Here is a 20,431-nt window from a genome sequence, read left to right as displayed (position 1 = left end):
TTGCGCTTATGTTTGAGTCGATCTCCGTTTCATACAGCTATGTGCTGTATGTATACGTGCATGCTCTCACGTGTTCAACAACCCTGGACAGCCTAGTAATAAACCCTCCAAGGATTTCTATCGACGACTATCATCCCCGCTCAGTTGTCAAGCACCAAACCAGCATCGCAGTCACTGCTACCAAAGTAGTAATACTAAGTGGGATTAATACTAGGCCAAAATCTACCTGCTGAACCAGGGTTTGGCCAATACATAAGGACATTTTGAGAGTGGGGAGGTCTCTTCTATAATCCCTGTTGCTTGGAATCCAACCAAGGCACACCGCGATTTTGCTTTCTATTGTGCATATCCGGGCGCAGGGAAAATCCACAGATTTGGACTCAGAATCCTTTATGCGAAACTAAGACCGGCAATTTCCTTACCTTACAATATGACGTGCGGAATGAAAAGAACTAGATAATGGGGTATTCGCCTTCTACGCGTCGTCGATATAGTGACGATGCCCCGCCCCGGAGATACAGAGATTTCTCAAGTGGACAACTGAGCCCAGAAAGGATATTTCATCCGTCTCGCAGAGTTATTCAAAGAAATGAAGACAAATTTGATATTTCTTATGGAGGAGAACCCGTACCAGTGCATACAGCATTGGGGGAGCCCCAATCCGCCACAGGGTCTTACGACATTCTGAACACTTCATCGCGCCCGTTATCCCCGACTATTGGCAGTTACAATGTGGAGAAAAATGCTAGTAGTATACCTAGTTTCGTTGAAGGGATTGAGAATGACGGCACAAAAGCTGGAGAAGTTGAGGAGGCTGGCCTGTCGTGGACGGTGACTCTTCCGACCAACAACGAACAAAGCATGCTTTACACAAACCCAACAGACTTAAACTCAGCTTGGAAGGTAGAAAAGGGTTATGACAAAAAGATTGGTACGACAACTCTTCAATCGATTTACTCTATAAAATATTCCATTGGTGAGATGGGACAAGGAAAAACTACACTTTTCTGCCCACAAGGCCCAATCAGGGACAATGAAGATCTAGCCTCAGTACAGGCGAAGTGGCTGTAGGTATCTATACTGTCTATAAAGACCTTTCCGAAAGCTGACCTCTTTGTTAGACATGTTCAAAGGCATTCAATGAGTATTAAAGTCTTGGAAGTAGGATGAGTTGAACCATGATATATCATGGCACTGACTAACGATGATGTAGAAACTCGTCATGGATTGTCCAATAATTAATGCAGATATTCGAAGAGTTGCTATTCTACTCCTTGAAGCTGTCGAAAAGTCATTTCTCCGGGAATCTGAAAATGGTGCATATATCGAACCAGGCTCGGTTTTGCGATTTACTGGCACCCGCCAAGTCCTTCATGACTCACACGATTTTGTGGTCACGGAACCCGTTGTTTTTGTGGCTTTCCCATATGTAGAGTTGGCTTCATCAAGAAACAATCATGGATCCCGTGAAAGGGACGATTTCTATCCTCGAACTCTGCTTCAGAATCTTTACGGATTTGATGTTGTCACAAGCCGGGGCAAGAATCAAGTTATTCACAAAATGCCGGCCAGTAGTCAACCAAATGATACCTTGTTTGTCAATCAGTTGTGGTGCCTCATGATAGGTTCGGATATCTTGATCACTCTGTCGGACCGCCCTGCGGATGATTTGCTTGGAGACATGATCGGGAAACGCACCGACTACTTCAGGCAACCACTTAGGATCGAGATTGTCGATATGAATGGCTACCAGCACAGCATGAGTATATCATCGAAGACTCCATGGGTAGATTTCTTTCGGCATGTTATACTTACTGTTCACGGCAATCTCATCAGCATCATGGACTATGAGCTAGTCGACCAGACAGACGAAGTTGTAACGATGGAACGATGGGCGGAACTCGCAAAAGGGACAAGAACAACGCTTCTCAAGTTTTATCTTGTCGAAAGAAAGACATCAGCATCGCGCTCATCAAGTGTGTCTAGTCGAAGAAGCAGTCGCTCGGGCATTAGAAGACTTTTATTGCTCGATTACGCACACCGCGACAATCGCCACAGCTCAAAAACAAGCGTATCACGCTACCATGTGGATAGGTATAATGGAGATTCATCCTCTAGCGAAAGGATAGCTAAATCCAAAAGGGCCTCAACTCCAGGACGACCCAGGTACTTAGGGTTTTTGATGGATGGTCAATGGCATAACCAGCTAGCTAAGATGAAAGACCAACAACTCGAGGCGCAAGCAGAATTTTCCTCAAAAACCGATACACAAAGTCTCTATCCACATCCTTCTCCCACAATAATAACTCTAGACAGCAGTGACGAAGATTACCCTGGGACTGAGAAAATACGCCCTATTCCGCGCAATTCTCAAGACTTTGACAGTAATTCTGAAGGCGTAAGAGATGAAGGCGATTCTTCTCTGCGAAATATAGCTCAACTTCCGAAACACCAACAGCTACCTCCATTAGGTGATACTGATGAGGGTATCCGCCTTGCAGGACCTTTGTCAATACAAGACCATCCCTTGACGCACGAACAACAGGCTCCTGCAAGGGACAGTGAAGAACAGAGAGAAAAAGCCATAAGCCTCGAAGGCAGCTTTTTCTACATTGATGATGAACAAAACAGGACATTGAAAGAAGAAGCTTCAGATGGGCCAATAATAAAAGATACGGCTAGTTCTGCCAACAATGTTGGTACTCGAATGAGCGATGACGGGCTAAATGAATGCAAAGATACTTCCGCAACCCAATCAAATACACCAACTACAATGTACAAAAAAGTCCAGGTAGAAGATGGATCTGAGTCTTCTGATGAGGTCGAGATAATTAGACGCATATATGATGATTCGACTGAGGTTATTTTACCTAACAACAGTACCGAGTTCAACTTGGAAGATTATGCGGTGCTAAAAGACGAACATGATCCCGCTGCAGATAATTTACCTAACTTTGGCAATCAAGAAAGGTCACCAGAGAAAAGATATATCTTTCGGAATAGTACCAAGGTTGTTCGAGAATTTTCACATGGGAAGTATCGCTCCCGATCCTCCTACCTCTCAAATTCGACAGATGATTCTCTCTCAAACTCGACAGACGATTCCCTCTATTCACGTGGAAGGAGTCGTAGACGGAGACAACCCGCTTGGAGACGGGAAAATGCAGGTTTAGCTCATGAATCTTCGTCGCGCCCTGGGGTGCGCTTTCAACCCCAGGAGTGGCACTCGAGCGACAAGGACAATGCAGAGATGTCCCCTTTTGGAAGTTCAACTGCAACCAAGGTAGACGCGCTGCCTATACAAACAGCTGTGCCATTCTTTTTCTGGAAACAAAACAGTGTGACAAGTACATGCTCGTCTCATGACACTCCGGAGCAAGCCTTGATTAAGCTTCTTGATCAAATCGATGAACGAATTTCTGGAGATCCAATTGGCAGATACTATTCGAAAGTACCAGAGCTGACTATGAATGATGTCTTATCGAGGCAGGAGTCCCTTCACGAGCCTGGTTTGGGCCCGAGAATTGTACTGGATGAATCCAGTCAGGTGAATAGACTTGCTGGTCAAGGAACAATTGATATAAGGACAGGCAACATGTTCGCCTTCCGTTCATCTAAAAACCAAGCTGCAAGGATGAACAAAGGGGGCGATGAGAATAACACCGAAAGCGTGGAAGCGCTCAGCTCCTATTTGGACGATGATCTAGAAAGCAAAAATGAAGCTCCGGGAACAGATAGTAAAGACAAGGTGCCTAGTTTGACAAACGAATCGCTAGACCGAGGTGCACAAGAGCAAACAAACGTTAGCCAAACGCAAGCTCTAGGCCTCATAAGCCATGATAAAGCACTCGCGAAACAACTGATTGAGATAAGCCAGCAGATTATATGGTCATTTATACCAGATACTGGCGGCTCTGTGATACATACCCTATTAAAACGACTTTGGGGCTGTGTAGATATTATGTGTCTGGTAAGCAACCCCCTTACCCTCGCCTATGTATCAAACAGTCAATGCTGATGCCATGTCATCAACAACAGCAACTACTTTGGGAAGAGAACCAAAGAAGAAGTGACTCTGAGTGCACGTATATCATACGTAATTTCTCAAGTCAAGTCAAGAAAATGGATCTCCAAAGACAAAAGCTTACCTCGGGAAAGATACACTATTTATTTTGCGGAGATTGCAAGGCTGCAAAGCCTTACCAATCGGCCATGGATGCTCTGAACCATTTACATGAAAAGCATATTGAATGCAAGCATACTAATTCCGAGCGACCATATGACGATCCTTGCTATGTATGGCTTCATCGTATTTGGCACGATGGATACCCGATGCGAAGTTCCCGTGATGGACTCCTTGGGATTATGGAAGACTTCATCGAGGAGCTTTCCTATTTCAGCAACTATGTGAGGGAGCTACACAATATGACGATAAGAGATTCCTCAGCAAGCGATGCAATATCAACACCTCCATTACCGATGAATATTACTCATGCGTTTCAACAAATTGTCAAAATGTTTGTCTTTCGCTCCAAGCAGCTGTCTCTTATTAATCGGCGGCGAAGCTTAATCAGCGGAAGTTCACTTGAGAATTTTTCATTGATTCAGCGTATTGATCGAAAGATTGAAGAACTTTTTTCGCTAGAAATGGATGCGAACGAACGCATCATAGACCGTCTAGAAAGTGCCAAGAAAGACATCTTTCTGTCTGGTATCGAATCACATTCTGAGATGCTTGAGGCTGAGACTGTCCGAGTCCAATTTCTTGCTTTAGCACTCATGTCAGGGATACAGAGACCTCTTTTGCAGCCATCTGTCATGGGTCGCTCTCGTGTAAAAGATGCACTTTTGCAGCTTTATAAAGACTACACATCTAGACTTCATTTCCAAGCGAATAACCGACCTCGAAAACGAGTCTTCTTGGATATTCATGGTCTCGAAGAAGAGCTTCAAGCATTGGATAAATTGTTAGGTAGCCAGGAAAGCTGCCTCTATAATGCTCTCACTCTTATCGACCCTCTCACTTCTCGTTACACTACAGAGACGCGATTCAGAGAATTCCGAGTGGAAGTCCAATATGGTAATGATCAATTACACCAACTCGTAGAAAGACGGCGAGAGATTGACAATTTAGCGACACGGCTGTGGATTCTGAAAGATCAAGTGAAGCAAACGATTGAAATCATGGAAGAAGACCATGGAAAAGCGATTAGAGTTTTCACCGTCGTTACGCTGTTTTTCTTGCCATTATCATTTGTTTCAAGTTTCCTTGGCATGAATACGGTAGACGTGAGGGATTCGGACTGGAACCAGGGGATCTTCTGGATAACTGGAATACCACTAACGTTAGGAGTCCTATCGCTAGCATTTGTTTACGGCTACAAAGGTGAAGAAATTCGTGACTGGATGATTCCAAAATTGCAAGGCCGAAGCCACCAATATCCGTCACCAGCATTTCACGAAATGGATGGCCGGACATCGCTTGAGACAAGACGGAAAGAGTGGAATCTGGCTACAACAACAGACCATAACGCAACTCAGAAAACAGATTTTAAGACTCGAGTGGGAAGCAAAATAAAGAATATATCCGGTTGGCAGCGTCAAATGAACGAAGCCTTCAAGGTGTCTGACGGGCCTGATGGGAAAGTTTCGATAAGGAGGCGAAACACAGAAGATAGTTTGGCACCCATGAGGCATTGATGAACGTGCGCAATGAAGATAGCTCTGGTGTTTACATTCTACTACATGGATAGTTGTGTCTGCTGGAACTACAATAAGGATAAAGACTATGAGTGGTACAATTTTATGAAGCTAATACATTTCTGCTAGATATCATTGGTATTAGTGGACTTTGACAACAGCCAGGACGAATCCAGTGAACACAGGCGTAGGCACCATTGGGTGGCAAGATACTGTGGGCATCAACGTGGCCTGGACCCTGGGGTCTCTTCCAATCTTTGTCAAGATAGTCTCGCCTCCCTCCTTAGTCTGTCCGTCCTTGATCATTGTGGGGATCACATCGTCTAGGAAGATACATCCATTTGGACGCGTCAACTTAACAGCCCAGTCGAAGTGTTCCCACTGGTCCTCAAAGGCCGCGTCGATAAACACCATGTCAAACTGCTTCCCTTCCTCTGCAAGTTTCGGCAAGACATCCAGCGCCGCTCCGAGTATAACTTCTGCATCGAGGCCCTTCACATTCTCCAACGCCACGTCTCGATGTTTTGGGTCAATTTCGATACTGGTCACCTTGGCGCCTGCTTCCGCAAACCAGATGGACGAGTAGCCCCCTAGCGTACCAATCTCGAGAACCGATTTGGCTCCTATGATCTGAGCGAGAATGGATAGATGTTGGCCGGCCATAGGGAGGACGCTGATGGGCGGAAGACCTTTGGCTGTTGAGTTGGCCAGGCATTGCTCGAGCCTGGGATTGGGGCGAAGGAAGGCAGATTGGGCTTGGTTGTCGAAGCTTGTGGCCAAGCGAAAGTTTTCAAAGTTCATAATGGCCTCCATTTCTGATGTTTTGAAGTCCATGTTGAAGTGATGTAGTTGTTATGAGCTGTAAACTGGGGAAGTGCTTAATGATGATGGTGGTGGTGGTGGCAGTGAGCGTGATGAGAATCTGGACAGGACCAAGCGATCCATCACACATATATATACTTATTTCGGACTCCTTAAAGTACCGATGGGCCACAATGAGTATATGTGGCATTGACGGATGTCAGGAGGTATGTTTCGGGTGACGAAATATGATAGGCAGCTATTCTTGCGGCCACTGTGATCCATTTGGTGATCACTCTATCGCTCAATGGATACAGTTCACTGACTAGATAGCCCTGTACAAGGATTTAGGCTAACCCACAATCGTTAATCTCAAACAGTATAACTCTGGGATTGTCTACATGTGCACCCGTCTACCAACATAACTAAACCGAGTTAAATCCTGCGTTACTAGTCAACCCAATGACCACCGAGCCACTAAACCATTATATCTTTACTCAAGAACACGGATTTGTTCACTTATCTGCGAGTATACTATTTAATAAAATAACGTATGTGCGTAGTTGAGGTTAGAATTTTCCGAGACTATATCCGACGTCTTTCGGTGTTTTTCGGACACTGAAACGGACATAGCCACAGCTCTTAGAACGGGGTCAACCTTTTTTGCAAAACAACGATCTTGTTCGCTTACCGCTCGTTCAACTTTTTTTGATCAAACGAGCACCCTAAGTTAACAAGGGTAGTCTTTCCCAGTTGACGAATCAACAGCTGGTTCGGACACGTTCTCGGCAAGTTGCTTCAACGTCCGAGTCGAAGTATTGGGATTGCCCCATAATTGCCGGGACCCATCTGTTCCCGCATGCCAGATCCGGCTCGTTTAATCTTGTAAGGTTTAGTGTCCGAATTGATGTGTGCCTGGCCCGGTGGAGCGCCTCAATATCCCGAGCACCGAATCCGTAAACACGATGGGCTGCGCGTAAATCTGCATCTGCAATACATGTACCCTGCGTCACCAAAAGGTCGTGTGCGCTGCTTTCTTACGATGGAACCGGTGTCAACGTGCGGCATCCCTTCGTCTGGTCCATCATTCCATGACGCACAAAAGAGGGCCCCTCCGTCGCTGTCTGATTGCACCAATGTCTTTGTCGTGACCCCCAGCTCAGAACAAGCGTTATGCAGGATCCCAGCCACCTTGGTAGTGGATCCATTCAGACAAAAGAGGCCGCATCATAAATCCAAGCGCGGATGCCTCCAATGCAGGAAACGACGAGTAAAGGTTGGTCCTTCGTCTATTGGCTTTCAAACTCCACCGCTTATATCGACCCTGGTCTGCGAATGTTAACCTTCGGCAATCGTACAAGTGCGACGAGAGAGTCCCGGAATGCTCAGCATGCAGCCGCCGACAGGAGTCTTGCAGCTTTAGGGCTATGAGCCGCAGGAGAGAGGCTGCTGAATACCGAGAGAGCGTTGAGCGGGTGCCTCGAAGCGTCTCACAGCAATACGGACTGGCACTGAATGAAGCAGATGGAGCAGTGAATTTGCTACACATGGAACTCTTTCACCACTTCCAACACAAGACGGTCCCAACACTTGTCTTTAGCCCGGAAGCCTGGGATTATGCGCTGCAGTTATCATTCAGCTTCCCGACTCTGATGCATGCCATACTCTGTGAGTCGGCGAGGCATCTGTCGTTTCTCTTTCCCAATGAGCAAAGGTATGCCACAGCAGCAACCACTCATTTGATAAGGACATTAAACCTCTACCGTAACGAGCTTTCTGTTGAATTCACGCCATCTAACATTGATGCATTCCTGACCACGACCATACTATTAGTCGTGGAGATGTGGTCCAATGTCGAATTTGCGGTGCTTGAGCCTGACGGGACCATGTCTTATGATCCACTCAAAGACCACATCTTCAAACATAGCCTCGGTGTTTTGCACGTATTCTTGAGTTGTGTTCCCCTCTCCTTCCATAAGCCGTCCCCATTCCTACCACACATTAGATACAGCTCTCGGACTGTCCTAGTCAACGCTGCAAAGCTAAGTAAAGAGTCGTTTGAGAACTTCAGGCGGTTCTTTTCATATGACCGCCCTATCAGCCCTTCTCTCCTTTCCATTCCTCTCCCCTTTATTCGCAATTCCGACCTTGCCCCAGAAAGCTCGTTGGCTGTGGAGGTTCCAAAACTAGCAGAAATAGGCCCCTCCATGTCCAAAGAAGCAGGCTACTCTTTGCAAGGTTATTATGGCATTGTGGACCGCATTTGCCTCATATCGTCTTTTCTCCCAGAGGCACGAGATGGAGAATTCGAGGCTCTGAGCTCCGAGTTGACAAAAAACATTTCCCGGTATCTTCTCATCTTCCCTCTTCTGTGTGACCAGCAGTTTGTCTCGATGGTGAGACATGGAGACCTTCACGCAATGGTCTTATTGTATCACTTTTACCGCGCTGTAAGGATTCTTGTTCCTCCAACTGAGCATTGGTGGGCGCAAAAAAGAGCGAGTTTGTCAGAGACGGTGATAGAGAGTTGGATACTACGAGAGTGCTCTAGGAATGAGGCTTCAGCTCAATAGGTAGTCATGGACGTACATGGGCTTTCCTGGGAGCGATTAACGTGCTTTTAGTATTTTAAAGTGCAATTGCTACTAAGTGCACTATATGTATTAAAAGTATTGTAAGATTATTTGTAGCTGCAATATAAAAACATTTGTCCCCTCTATTGTATGTTCTTGAACGTAAGAAATAGTGGTTAAAGGGTAGACATATTAGCTTAATGGCACACGCGAGACATGCAGTTGGAATTAAGAAAAATACGAGATTCGCTATTCGCTTTCTAAGAGTTACGCCACCTAAATTGAGAAGTTATATATGATGTGAAAAATCTGTGACCGTGCCATCCCATTACATCCACCCCCGATGTCTATCTCCTCCATAGCATTGTACATTGAGTCCCGTATCAAACGCGACGTCCCTGAAACATGTTCTAGCAACCCCATGTAGATTTGACTTTGCATAAATAGGCGTTTGAGGATATTAGCTGGGTAGTTCTATCGGATGCTCATTAGTTCTTTCGTATGTCGTGCCTGGTAATTCTCTAGGTCCCCAGCCGCCCGTGAAACGATGCTTGGTTTTGGGACTCAGATCATACCAAGACTGATGAGTATTTCTTTGTGCGCCCTTCATTAGCGTCTGGCGGCGACGTGGTCGATTCCTTCGCAAAAGGAAGATGGCAGCAATGCTGGAGAAACACAGCAGAGCGATTCCGCCAATGACACCACCGATGATTGCTCCCGTATTGTTCGTGGAAGAAGCACCAGTGTTGGAGCCACCACCGCCACTAGCGGTTTCCTTTGCAGACGCCTCGGTTGTTGAGGGCGTTGTTGACCCGGATGTACTGCCGGGAGATGCATCTGTTGATTTGAATGATGATGAAACCCCAGTCGTGGACGATAGTTTCGTGCTCGTCGTCGTTGTTAAAGATGACTGCATGGTGGTTGAACTCAAATCAGAGGTGGGAGAAATGAGATAGTGCTCCGTCGTGGGGTTCCGGCCACAGGCAATATAAGAGTATGATTGGTCAACTCCAAATGTCAAGAGGACGGTAGAGCAGAATTGTTTCGGTCCACTACAGAGCTAAGTCATCAGCATCCGCTCAGCTCAAAGGGAATCCGCTACTATACATACCAAGTAAATGTAGTCTGCTGTGTTTGATCGGTATTCCCGCATCCACTCGAGCACGATCCTTGGTCGACACAGCTTCCAGCGAAGCCGCAGTCGGTAGCTGATATCACAGTGACTGGACAGAAGCCCCAGAGGCCGTTCATGGTGTCAACTCGACAATCGAATCCTGGGTTGGCAGTGCGCATCTTCTTGGGGTCGCCATTTAGAAAGCCGCAATTAGACATTCCTGTCTGAATATCAGCCCGTTTATCGAACTCTGTTCCATTGTGATGGACATTGCGTTGCGGTAGCCGTGCTCTTGGAGTGGGCTGTGGAAAACGGAGGTTCTGCGCTCTCACGATGCTAATGAGGGAGAAGAAGAGGAGAACGGCGAGTAGCCTCGTCGCATATGCAGTAGGGACTCTCATGTCTCATACACCGGGCATGTATCGTGAGGATTCTGGGCGATCTGCAAGACAAAGTGGAAGCAAAGTCCGTTGAGCGAGAGGAAGTGAACGCGTCGATCCATGACCAGGCCGCCCCCATTGCGCAGCCGTACAAATAGCATCTTGTCGGGCCCCAAAAAGAACCAAAAATATCTCGGGGCAAGGCTGTGCTTTCAGAAGACTGTTGGTTCCAGATTTGAGCCTGGCGGTTATTCAATCGCCAGCAGTGGCACGATTGAACCAATTGTTGGCTGCCCCACGGCGGCTCGGCACCAGCCGGTTGGGCGCTTCGCTTGTTTGACCCGCAATTCCGGTCAGCCTGGTCAGCGGCAGGATGACGCCAATGTAACCAACGACCAACCACCAGCCAGCGGCCAGCGGCTACAGAGGCCCCTTAATATAGCCTTTGCATCCTCTTGCTGTGCTTCATAATGCGGCCCAAGATGCGCTTTTTGGCATGCTGCATGATTGTCGACTCCCAAGATGCGTAGGAGATTGTTGGCGTTGGCCGCTCCCCTGATCGTGGGCTTCATCGTCGCAACAACTCTGTTTATGGGGCGAGATCGATTTGCGCGGCCTCTGTTTCTGCATGACGCTGATGATGGACTCTTAAAGATACCTGAGATAAAGCCTGTCGTTGATGGTTGGTGCTCTCCTCTTGACTCTCCCTTTGGATGTCGCTTTCTCTTCGTAAACACAACAAGTCCTTGCTGACCACGTCAATCCTTCTAGGTGCCATCTTGCCGGCCGCCAACATCACCCAATATCTCGATGCGATCCTGACGACACGTCCCTCAACGTTACCAAACCTAAGATGCCCCTCACTCAACAGCACTACGCGATACAGCGCGCTCAAGAGCAAAGACCCCTCCGACCCAGCTATTCAATACTTCTTCGCCCTCAACCTGCGACAAAACTTGCCTTTGCTACCCCGGCTGATAGGCAGCATTGTCGAGGCAATTCGCTTTCTCGGTCGAACGCAATGCGTACTGTCTATAGTTGAAGGCAACTCTCCAGATGGTACCGCTGATGTGCTTGCTGCTCTGCGGCCAGCGCTCGAGAATATAGGAGTCACATATTATTTTGAGTCATCTACGATCGATCCGAGCAAGGATGATCGCGTGGGGCGCCTTGCACAGCTTCGAAACAGGGCATTGGCGCCGCTGTTCGACTTGCACGACAAGGTGACAAGCAGCACAACCGTTATTTTCCTCAACGATGTATCCGCATGTCCCGAGGACATCCTCGAGCTTGTCCATCAAAAAAGGGCCCTCGGTGCTGATATGACATGCGCCATGGACTGGACATATGCTGGCGAACACCCCACCTTTTACGATGTGTGGATTGGCCGCACAATCAATGGCGATTCCTTCTTTGAAATCCCTCCAGACGGGAATTGGGACTCGGCATGGAATCTCTTCTGGAACGCTGACGAGACTCGAGATCGCTTCTCCAGGAATCGCCCCTTTCAAGTGTTTTCTTGCTGGAACGGCGCTACGGCATTCACAGCCCAGCCCGTTCTGGAAAAGACGGTACAATTCAGGGCAGCGAATGAATCCGCCGGCGAATGCAGACAAGGCGAGCCACAGTTGTTCTGCAAAGACCTCTGGTTCAAAGGTTATCGCAAAATCGCCGTCGTTCCGTCCGTGAACCTCGAGTACTCTGTGGAAAAAGCAAAGAAGATCAAGGAATCCAAGGGTTATACATCTGACTTGGTGTCGAAGCAAGATGCTGCAGACGATAAAATAGATTGGCGGCTTGACCCGCCAGACATGGTGAGGTGCATGCCTACTTGGACGAACCAGTATTGGCAGCCGTGGAATGAGACTTTGAAGCCATAGGTGCGGTGGGATACCCCGCTGTTTGTATTATTTTCTTTTTCTTTTATTTCTGCGGTTCCGTGTGCCTCAATGCGATGCCTCAATGCGATGGAGGGGGAAAAGGGCGTCAATTTGGATATAATATAGCATTGTATATAACGAGCATATAATGAAAACGGCAATCTTCATTGCCTCTACTTATTCACCAGTAACAATGGCTAGTGAAAGCAAGGCCGTGGTGCCCATGTCATTGTATCTCACAGAAGCTAAGTTGTATTAGAGACTCGTCAACACGCCGACTGCAAATCGTAAATCATCAAAGCCAAAAGGGCATCGACTGTCTCGGTGGAGGCGAGCGCCTTAGACTTTAATCGAGTAATGCAGGCACAATCTTTTATATCTATACTAGAGCCTCAGAGGAGGGCGTGATGGGGCCCTGAGTACTCAACTTTTTCTTGTCATATGCGCCCGAGTCAAGCAATACATTTTGACATACATTTCTGTTGAGCAAACTTAAATCAAGAATGAATTTCTTCTTCTTCTTTGATCTACTAGTCCTTTCGTGTCCGTACTCTTGCATTCTCTTGTAATCATAATCTCTATCTCGGAGCTTCGTAATGGGCGTTCATAAAGTCCGTAGCCTTCACGTGGAGTTCCAATCTAAAATAAGCCTTGGGGCTGGGGCGATATCGTTGTACCAAGAGTAAGAGAATGTTCACCCAGATTAGTTACGCCAATAAGTATTTGGCTCTCCTCTGTCGTTCTGGGTAGCTTCAAATTGGTTCTGTGAAATCTGAGCTTCCTTCTTATATCTTTCTTTGTCCTTTGTCTGAACGAGATTTTCCACATAGCATTGCCGATATACGAGTACACGTATACTAGATCCCAGCTTTCACCTTTGTCCATCTGCAGTGAGAGCTATTACCTACTTGCAAAAAATTAACATCCTGACCGATTTGCTGCCGTAGCTTCGCAAGCGCTCGGATAAACAGCGTCTGCTTCTCGGCATTCACCACGTCTATAAACCAAATAACGATTGACACCTTCCGGTCCAAGATGAAGCTCTCAATAGCGGCTTCATTACCCGGGTCAAGCGACGCGGGTTCGGCACCATGGCCCTAGACGGCCTGGGCTTGGGCATCGCTGCGAACGAGTGCGTAGATTGTGTCATAGGCTGGGAGTTCCATGCTGTCATCGATGAAGTTATGTAGTTGAGCCAGGATGCTCCCGCCAAGGTAGCCGGAGGCACCAGCGAGGAGGATGTTGTGCATGATTCCTTCCCTGAATGGGACGGTGGATAGGGACAGTTTGGCGCGTCGCTTGAAGTTAGCTCAATAGAAACAGCTGTTATTGGGTTGTAGCAAGACAAATGAATAGCAGCTATTGCCGACTTATAATTCCGCTATGGGCAATTATATGTTGAGGCTTTGACTGCATTTAACTCATCAAGACAGGACTGATACGAAATACAACATTTCCACGCATTTCCCCCAGTGACGAAAGGATTGGGCTCTATCGCATACTTTGTCTTTATGTTGGTTTCTAAGAATTAATTTGTCTTATGTTTAATTAATAATAAGATTATTATTTATCGCATATTAAGCCATGAATCAACTCATCGTATACTGGATTGAGTATACGGCTGGTAATGATGTGTTATCTGCACCGAATGCAAAAGAGAAGCTCAAGTTATTCTGGCCAATTGAGATTGAGTCGCGCGAAGTCGTCCAGAAAAGCTATCGCAGTGTATGAATTTTTCATTATAATAAAACAATTATTAGACAGTCGCAGGAATGAAGGCGCCAGAGCCAACATGCTGTGTAAGTCGAGTTCATATTGCTAGATCTGGGCCACTATATTTCCAAGCCCAAAACGCGAACAGCTTAGCTACCATGAAGAAAATAATAGAAAATGCTCCATATGATAGTATGGGTAAACATGATCCAATTTCACTGTTGGGTACTTGACGGCTCGCTCCAGATATTCCAATGCAGTCTAAAATTCTCGCAACTTGCCATCTTTCAGCAACCTCTCCAATGTTTCTGACTCTAGGCATAACGAGATGTCCACGCCTCCATCGAGCAGCCCGCTATCCATCGCACACAATAGACCATCCATAGCGACCATGATGGCATGCACATAGCGTGGACGCAAGCCTCTTCCCACAAAGTCAATATCATAAACCCCAAGTCGGGTCCACGAAGTGACAAGAGTGTGCTTCCTACCGAGAAATGCTCTCCAAAGACGCTGAGGCGCGACTTCATGGGCTTCGTCATGAAGTATAGCCGCTACAGCCTCAGGTGTGAACCGATCAAGGCATGTGCGGATCTGTGAGGCTATAGATTCAATCTTGGTGTCTGAAGCTGCGACGTTGCAAACAGGAGTGCTGATATGTGTCAGCACCAAAGGTGAACCGACAAAGGTGTCTGGGAGGCGCGGCGAAACTCGAGCGCGGACTCCTAGAGTAAAGTCCAAGAAGACTTCATCGTCATTCCCCAGTAATGGTAAGCGAGCCCGATTGATGCCTGTCCAGACATGAGCCAGCAAAGCATCGAGGCGTGAGACCCTGGCCGTGGTCCCAGTAGCTGACTTTTTCAGTCGCTCCATCTCGTCTCCTGTAAAGTGAATGATACTGGTTGTAACGGAATTAGAAATATGCCAGCTCTCCCACGGAGGTGGATACGCAGGCGATATCAGGGCCTTTTGTAACAGCACAGCATCTTTTGGCTTGGAGTTTATCGTTGACTGGCTTAATGTTGCTGGATGTCCGGCAGTCGTATCCCACCAGTCATGCCGAAGCAGAGGGAGAGAGCGAGCCGTTGAGACCAGTTCTGGATCACCATCATGAGCATCGATGTCACCGGCGGCTCTAGAATCTAGCCAGCTGGGCTCAAAGATAGGATACTCCAGATCTTTGGTAAGGTCTTGCTTCGTAAACTCATCGCGGCAGATGGACGCCCATCGACGCATGAAAAGCACGAGAGAATGGGCATCGCCTAACGGATGGGCCATCTTAACAGCCACAGCGAAGCCACCGGTGCCCAGAAGAGTGACCTGCACAATCATACTCGGCAGGCCTTGGAATGTCTCGAGATCATATAGAGCTAGGCTTGTTGACGACATCATGAGATCTGATTGAGGAAAGCTCGCTATCCACAATTCATTGGAAGCACGTATGGCGGGTTCTGGGGCCACTGATGCCGGGGAAGAATCCAGTTGAACAACGTTCCATTCCACACCAGGATCTGAATCTAGGCCGTAGGTAATCATCGGCCGATGGAAACGCTCTCCGTGGGAGCCGTTCTCGCGGAATGGCGCCCATTGAAGCTGGCCCGCCCAGTGTGGGAAAGCTTCGAGTGTCTTGATGAAGGAGGCTTTGAGGTGTCCAACTATATCTGCTGGTTCATCATGGTCGAAGATCCAGATGGCTCCTGTAGGAGCGAATCGAACGACGGTAGCATCAAGAATGGACAATACGGTCGAGACTGCCGATGGTGGCCGGGAGGGCGGGTGCAGCAGGTTTGTTTCTAAAATCTCTGCCCCCATAATGCGTGTTTAAGATGTTGCAAGCTATCTTCTTCTCGTTGCTCTCTTCCTCAAAATCCTGTACGGCAACTACCTAGGTTTAAGTATCCTTTAATACGGCCAAGTTGCACAGTGCATTGTGCTTGGGAAATCGCACAGTATTTTTCTCCGACCTAAAAGGGTATGGCAAATTATTGCTGGCCGGCTGAGTCACACGGCGCTGAATTTATTGAAGGAACATTTACTTCAAGACCCTTGGATATCACCTATCTCTCTATTATTCAGCTTGCAATTTGTGAATATCTCAAGTAGCGCGCGTCTTTTTTCTACATTATTTAGCCCCTAATTATACACAGAATAATCATATGCTAGAAAAATGTATACCATGCAGTAATCTACATGTGGCTTCTGTAGCTTCAGAGGTCCAGCCACATATTTAGAGGATAGGTATTCTCCATCGCCAAATCGCAAAAATTCAACATCTAATACACAGTGTAGTTAAAAGCACGCGAGTTGAGAATGAAGTGGCTATTGTGCGGTTAGAGAATGTGACTCGTGTGATAATTGTAATGAGATTTGCGATAAGGGGACATTTAATACCGCTAGACAAATTAATGCTGCACACCGGCTGAACAATTCCATGCCGCAGAACGTCAATCTCCTACCCATCCATCAAGACTATTTAGTATGGATGCTAGATTTTTCAACCTGGTCTTGGGCAGCGTAATTATCTCTCCGTCAAAGCGAATTTCGAGTGACATTCTTCGCATGTAATGCTGACAGGCAAGTAGGTTTCCATTACACTTTATCAGCGAGGATATCTTTCTTGTGCACAGGCGATGCTACTGCCATAGAAATCGAATGAAGGGGCAGCTTGGAATCAAGACCGCTTTTTTTAATGATCAAACTCCAACAGATGGCGTGCTCAGTTAATCTCGATGATCAATCAGGTAATATCTCTCGACCGTTGTGGGATATCTGGCGTAACATTGATCTTGCACGTCAAATAAGCGGTTTTAGAGGCGGAAGAAAAAGGAGTAAATATATGTATCCTGTGCAATGGTGCAGCGCATCATTGATAGAGTGTGTGTGATTGCAAAGTGATGGGACTAAAAGTGGCCGCCTCACTGATCCCGCGTATTAGTGGAAGATGAAATATTTTTACTACCACCAGAGAAACTGTTCTGGGCGCCTTCTCCGGAATACGAAAGGTTACAACTGTCCAGATTCTCCTTTTCTTCTTTCATTTTCTTACCTATGAGCTTTTTGCATCAGCACACATACTGTATCTAGATCTTTACATAGCCACTGCTTAATGACGCAACGGTAATTTCTTTGAGCAATTCGATTCTAAACTCTCCGACGGACTGCAAGGTCCGAAAGCTTTGTCCAATCCTCACCAGGACGGGCTAGTTTGCTAAAAGCACTGCAAGCTGCATTCGAGTGATGTTGGCTTGATGCAGGTTGGTGGTCGCTCACACCTTGTTTTTGAGACATTATCGTAAAACTGCTATTCAAGGTTAACGCCCAAAAGATGATCTGTGTTATTACGTAGACGATTTTGGCGAGGGATTATTGTTCCGAGGCTGGACGCCACCCCCACAGTCGTCGGTTCTGGGTGCGTCTATGAAGTAGACGGCAGGGGTATACAGTATTCCACCAGATCATGCAGAGCAGAAAGGCGAAAAGCAAAGGACTCCAATAATATTTAGGATAGACTTATATAGTATAATATCATAACTAGTGTTACGGAAATTAACGAGAGTGTTTCGAATTTTAGCAGTGGCGGCATATTTCATCATGATAAATCGACTTCTTTTATGAGAACTACTACGTGGGTAGAGATATACATATATAAAGGGAGGTGCGAAACCTAACTATGCAAGCACATGGGATGCAGGATTATAACTCGACCTTGAATCAAAGCCTAATGGCTAGTAGCTTGTACTTGCATTCAGTAGATATTAGAGGAAAACTGCCTGTCTATATATTACCGTCTTTTATGTATGGTCCAAGTATCTGGTACACCTCTACAGTCCGAAGCGGGAAATACATCATTTGATCGAAGCTGTGGAATGCATGGCAAGCAGCACATGTGAACCAAGACCCTCTTTCCATCTTGTTGTAAATCGCGAGGATTCCTTTTAGGCGCATTGAGGCAAAAAAAGGATAGTCAATCTCAGGCAACGCCACGACCAGAGTGACAACAACCGCATACATATGCGCCAGAAAAAGAAATAAGAGTGGATCTCCATTACTGAGATCTATAAATGATGCAGCCGAGTTTTTTGTGAACCACGCCGTAAACGGGTAGATTAAACGATATTGCTCCTTAGCTGGGATGTCCGTTTGACACCCCTCATGAGTAATTGTCAGGACATCTCGGAGCTGTCGAGTTACGGCTGCGATGCTTTGATTCTGTTTGAAACATATAGTCAGTCGATTCATTGCATTAATACCTTCAACAAACAGCTGTGTAGCGAAGGCGTCCCGGATTTTATTCTCCGCAATTCGATTCGGCTTGTGAGATGGGGTACTCCCTGTTTCTTCAGTTTTGTAGCGGAGATCGTACTCAAATAGGGAATAGAATACGGATTCTTTGAACCAAGTACGCATCTGGTATGCCGCCTACTAGATCGTGAGACTCCCGAGGGATATACCGGCAAGGGGGCGGCCGAATCACCTGAGAAATGCAGTCTACGATCGCCATTAATGAACGGCTACAATTCAATTAGCAATGTAAACTAGGTTCCATGGGAGCTACACACCAGTCTGGCATCTGATATGAACAGCCCAGTGCCGCAGCTAGAATTGCATCCGCATTGCTTTTTGAAAAAGACTGCATTGCTTGTCTGAGCCCACTAAGAGCAAGAGTGTGATAGCGATAGGCATCTACAGATGCCTGGTGTGATTTGGCTCGTATTGCAAGGCGCTCTGCAGAAGCCGCTGCTAGCATATGAGCTACAAAGCTGAATGAAGTTGCGAGCTGAGACATCCTATATAGCTTGATCAATATAAGTCTCAGCAATCCTAACGATGAGACGTACGTTCGAAATTCGCCCAACAAGAGACACATATCACTAGTGCCACTAATGTCAAGCACACTGACCGCTAAACCTGTCTGGTAAAGATATCACAGCTCAGCCAGAGGCATGGTGTGCCAACCTAAAGATGTAGCGATCTTTAACGTGGGAAATGGAGGATATCCGGTTTCCTTCCATTGCATACAAGATTGCTCAATGTGTGCGGGCCAACACAAGGGTTCGAGTGCATCAGAAGCCTCTACTGCATGTGGTCTATAGTATTGACACTCTGATCCAGTAAGTAGGCATTTGCGACTACGGAGTTGCATTAGTAGATCTAATGTCTACACATTCAGAAGAGATAACCAACCACGTTGGCCGAAACTCATCGCACTTAACACGCTTTCGTTTACATGCCTGGCACCCGTTTTTCGACTTTACATGGCTTCGTTGCATAACAGTCTTTATGGTTTCCATAGTGTTTGTTTGATGCCTTCCACTATTCTTTGGGGTGAGTCAGAAGCCTTGGCATAAGGGCTCAGATAATGACAGCTGCAAAGCAGGCACCGCAAGTATAAATCGAGTTCAGGACGAAAAATTAAAACAGGTGAATGATTTGAAAAAGATATAGATGATCGGAGAGAAGATAACAGGATGAACGTAAAGTTTATGAATGCCGCGTAAAAAGTTGACCCGACTTAGTGATACCTACCAGCCATTTACATGAATACACACATCCGAGGTTTACACGAATGGCGAAATCGTTCCTCCCGGGTAGCATGTATTTTCCTACTTTCAGTTTAATCTGACTGTCCTGAGAGAAATACGTATATTATACTAATCTATTCTTATCTTAATAGATGTTATTTAAGATCTCTGAGAGTTATTTGGTTGTCTCGAGGTAGCAACTTTTATTACCATTCTAGGCATGAACGTTTACTGAAATAGTTCCCAATGACGGGATTCCAAGATAGAGCTAGGCTGTTATTTAATACTCTTGAACATATGCTAATTAAATCTTTCAGAAACTCAAGGCCCATGTGGCTTCTTTAATTCTTCAGGTAATCCAAGACTCGGCAAGAGTTGTTTTATGACGCTCTACTTGTGGTCATACAAGCTGTCGTCTAGTCGGATCTTGGCAGATCTATAGTGGCATAATCATTACAAGCATCGCTACATATATGCGTATATACTTCGAAATGAAATGGAAGGCTTAGAATGGCTGATATTGAACACTGCATGATGACTATCTGCTGCATGTGATACTGATCATAGAATACACTTCAGATAGTACTGGCTCGTAGTATAAGGTAAGTTGCCCCTAGGCGCTCTTAGGAAGGCGTCTAAGTGGCTGGACCCTCAGGATTCGTGCCTTTATAGCGCGGAGTCGCTGTTCAGGGGTTACCCTGGCAGGTCCTTTTGTAGTAAACTGCCCCAATTTTAGGATCCCGATGCG

At 46.4% G+C, this 20,431-nt stretch overlaps 8 protein-coding genes across 9 annotated transcripts; 3 read left to right on the top strand and 5 right to left on the bottom strand.

Moving 5' to 3' along the window:
- The first annotated feature begins 151 nt into the window (after positions 1–151).
- On the top strand, positions 152–6,891 carry TrAFT101_010077 (uncharacterized protein). Of its 2 annotated transcripts, XM_024901881.2 has the most exons (4): positions 152–1,067; positions 1,122–1,161; positions 1,214–3,970; positions 4,039–6,891. In XM_024901881.2, exons 1-4 carry the CDS (start codon positions 460–462, stop codon positions 5,698–5,700), a joined length of 5,067 nt encoding a protein of 1,688 aa, XP_024760982.1. In that variant the 5' UTR covers positions 152–459; the 3' UTR covers positions 5,701–6,891. The 2 variants fall into 2 exon arrangements, with proteins under 2 accessions (XP_024760982.1, XP_065984953.1); XM_066128828.1 differs by having other exon boundaries at positions 163–1,067; positions 1,122–3,970.
- TrAFT101_010076 (uncharacterized protein) lies at positions 5,842–6,534 on the bottom strand (the record flags this gene model as incomplete). The annotated part of the gene is made up of 1 exon (XM_024906655.1): positions 5,842–6,534. The coding sequence occupies one exon, from the start codon at positions 6,532–6,534 to the stop codon at positions 5,842–5,844; it is 693 nt and encodes a 230-aa protein (XP_024760983.1).
- A 902-nt stretch (positions 6,892–7,793) lies between the features above and the next one.
- TrAFT101_010075 (uncharacterized protein) lies at positions 7,794–9,218 on the top strand. The gene has a single exon (XM_024902485.2). It carries the CDS (start codon positions 7,929–7,931, stop codon positions 9,072–9,074), a length of 1,146 nt encoding a protein of 381 aa, XP_024760984.2. The 5' UTR covers positions 7,794–7,928; the 3' UTR covers positions 9,075–9,218.
- Positions 9,219–9,287: 69 nt separating this feature from the next.
- TrAFT101_010074 (uncharacterized protein) lies at positions 9,288–10,777 on the bottom strand. Its single transcript, XM_024909739.2, has 2 exons — positions 10,186–10,777; positions 9,288–10,126 (listed from the first exon to the last, which is right to left on the bottom strand). Exons 1-2 carry the CDS (start codon positions 10,587–10,589, stop codon positions 9,535–9,537), a joined length of 996 nt encoding a protein of 331 aa, XP_024760985.1. The 5' UTR covers positions 10,590–10,777; the 3' UTR covers positions 9,288–9,534.
- Positions 10,778–10,971: 194 nt separating this feature from the next.
- On the top strand, positions 10,972–12,665 carry TrAFT101_010073 (uncharacterized protein). Its single transcript, XM_024908026.2, has 2 exons — positions 10,972–11,250; positions 11,340–12,665. The coding sequence occupies exons 1-2, from the start codon at positions 11,091–11,093 to the stop codon at positions 12,446–12,448; spliced, it is 1,269 nt and encodes a 422-aa protein (XP_024760986.1). The 5' UTR covers positions 10,972–11,090; the 3' UTR covers positions 12,449–12,665.
- An 880-nt stretch (positions 12,666–13,545) lies between these two features.
- Positions 13,546–13,698, bottom strand: TrAFT101_010072 (uncharacterized protein; the record flags this gene model as incomplete). The annotated part of the gene is made up of 1 exon (XM_066128827.1): positions 13,546–13,698. The coding sequence occupies one exon, from the start codon at positions 13,696–13,698 to the stop codon at positions 13,546–13,548; it is 153 nt and encodes a 50-aa protein (XP_065984952.1).
- Positions 13,699–14,143: 445 nt separating this feature from the next.
- TrAFT101_010071 (uncharacterized protein) lies at positions 14,144–16,007 on the bottom strand. Its single transcript, XM_024908027.2, has one exon. The coding sequence runs from the start codon at positions 15,971–15,973 to the stop codon at positions 14,423–14,425; it is 1,551 nt and encodes a 516-aa protein (XP_024760987.1). The 5' UTR covers positions 15,974–16,007; the 3' UTR covers positions 14,144–14,422.
- A 1,892-nt stretch (positions 16,008–17,899) lies between these two features.
- Positions 17,900–19,633, bottom strand: TrAFT101_010070 (uncharacterized protein). Its single transcript, XM_066128826.1, has 5 exons — positions 19,346–19,633; positions 19,000–19,290; positions 18,721–18,948; positions 18,636–18,672; positions 17,900–18,580 (listed from the first exon to the last, which is right to left on the bottom strand). Exons 2-5 carry the CDS (start codon positions 19,026–19,028, stop codon positions 17,936–17,938), a joined length of 939 nt encoding a protein of 312 aa, XP_065984951.1. The 5' UTR covers positions 19,029–19,290; positions 19,346–19,633; the 3' UTR covers positions 17,900–17,935.
- Between the last annotated feature and the right edge of the window lie 798 nt (positions 19,634–20,431).

The sequence above is a fragment of the Trichoderma asperellum genome, chromosome 6, assembly GCF_020647865.1.
Source record: "Trichoderma asperellum chromosome 6, complete sequence".
In the NCBI taxonomy this organism is placed as follows: Eukaryota; Fungi; Ascomycota; class Sordariomycetes; order Hypocreales; family Hypocreaceae; genus Trichoderma; species Trichoderma asperellum.
This window is presented reverse-complemented; position numbering and strand designations above follow the sequence as displayed.

Excerpts from the sequence above, each read along its gene's own strand:
- TrAFT101_010077 (XM_024901881.2), top strand. The coding sequence starts at position 460 with ATGGGGTATTCGCCTTCTACGCGTCGTCGATATAGTGACGATGCCCCG. Across the intron at positions 1,162-1,213 it reads TGAGTATTAAAGTCTTGGAA|AAACTCGTCATGGATTGTCC; the intron begins GTAGGATGAGTT and ends ACGATGATGTAG. Across the intron at positions 3,971-4,038 it reads GTGTAGATATTATGTGTCTG|CAACTACTTTGGGAAGAGAA; the intron begins GTAAGCAACCCC and ends CATCAACAACAG.
- TrAFT101_010075 (XM_024902485.2), top strand. The coding sequence starts at position 7,929 with ATGAGCCGCAGGAGAGAGGCTGCTGAATACCGAGAGAGCGTTGAGCGG.
- TrAFT101_010074 (XM_024909739.2), bottom strand. The coding sequence starts at position 10,589 with ATGAGAGTCCCTACTGCATATGCGACGAGGCTACTCGCCGTTCTCCTC. Across the intron at positions 10,127-10,185 it reads CAGCAGACTACATTTACTTG|TGGACCGAAACAATTCTGCT; the intron begins GTATGTATAGTA and ends TTAGCTCTGTAG.
- TrAFT101_010073 (XM_024908026.2), top strand. The coding sequence starts at position 11,091 with ATGCGTAGGAGATTGTTGGCGTTGGCCGCTCCCCTGATCGTGGGCTTC. Across the intron at positions 11,251-11,339 it reads GATAAAGCCTGTCGTTGATG|GTGCCATCTTGCCGGCCGCC; the intron begins GTTGGTGCTCTC and ends CAATCCTTCTAG.
- TrAFT101_010071 (XM_024908027.2), bottom strand. The coding sequence starts at position 15,973 with ATGGGGGCAGAGATTTTAGAAACAAACCTGCTGCACCCGCCCTCCCGG.
- TrAFT101_010070 (XM_066128826.1), bottom strand. The coding sequence starts at position 19,028 with ATGTGTCTCTTGTTGGGCGAATTTCGAAC. Across the intron at positions 18,949-18,999 it reads TTGTTGGGCGAATTTCGAAC|GATGTCTCAGCTCGCAACTT; the intron begins GTACGTCTCATC and ends CAAGCTATATAG. Across the intron at positions 18,673-18,720 it reads TCATATCAGATGCCAGACTG|CCGTTCATTAATGGCGATCG; the intron begins GTGTGTAGCTCC and ends ATTGAATTGTAG.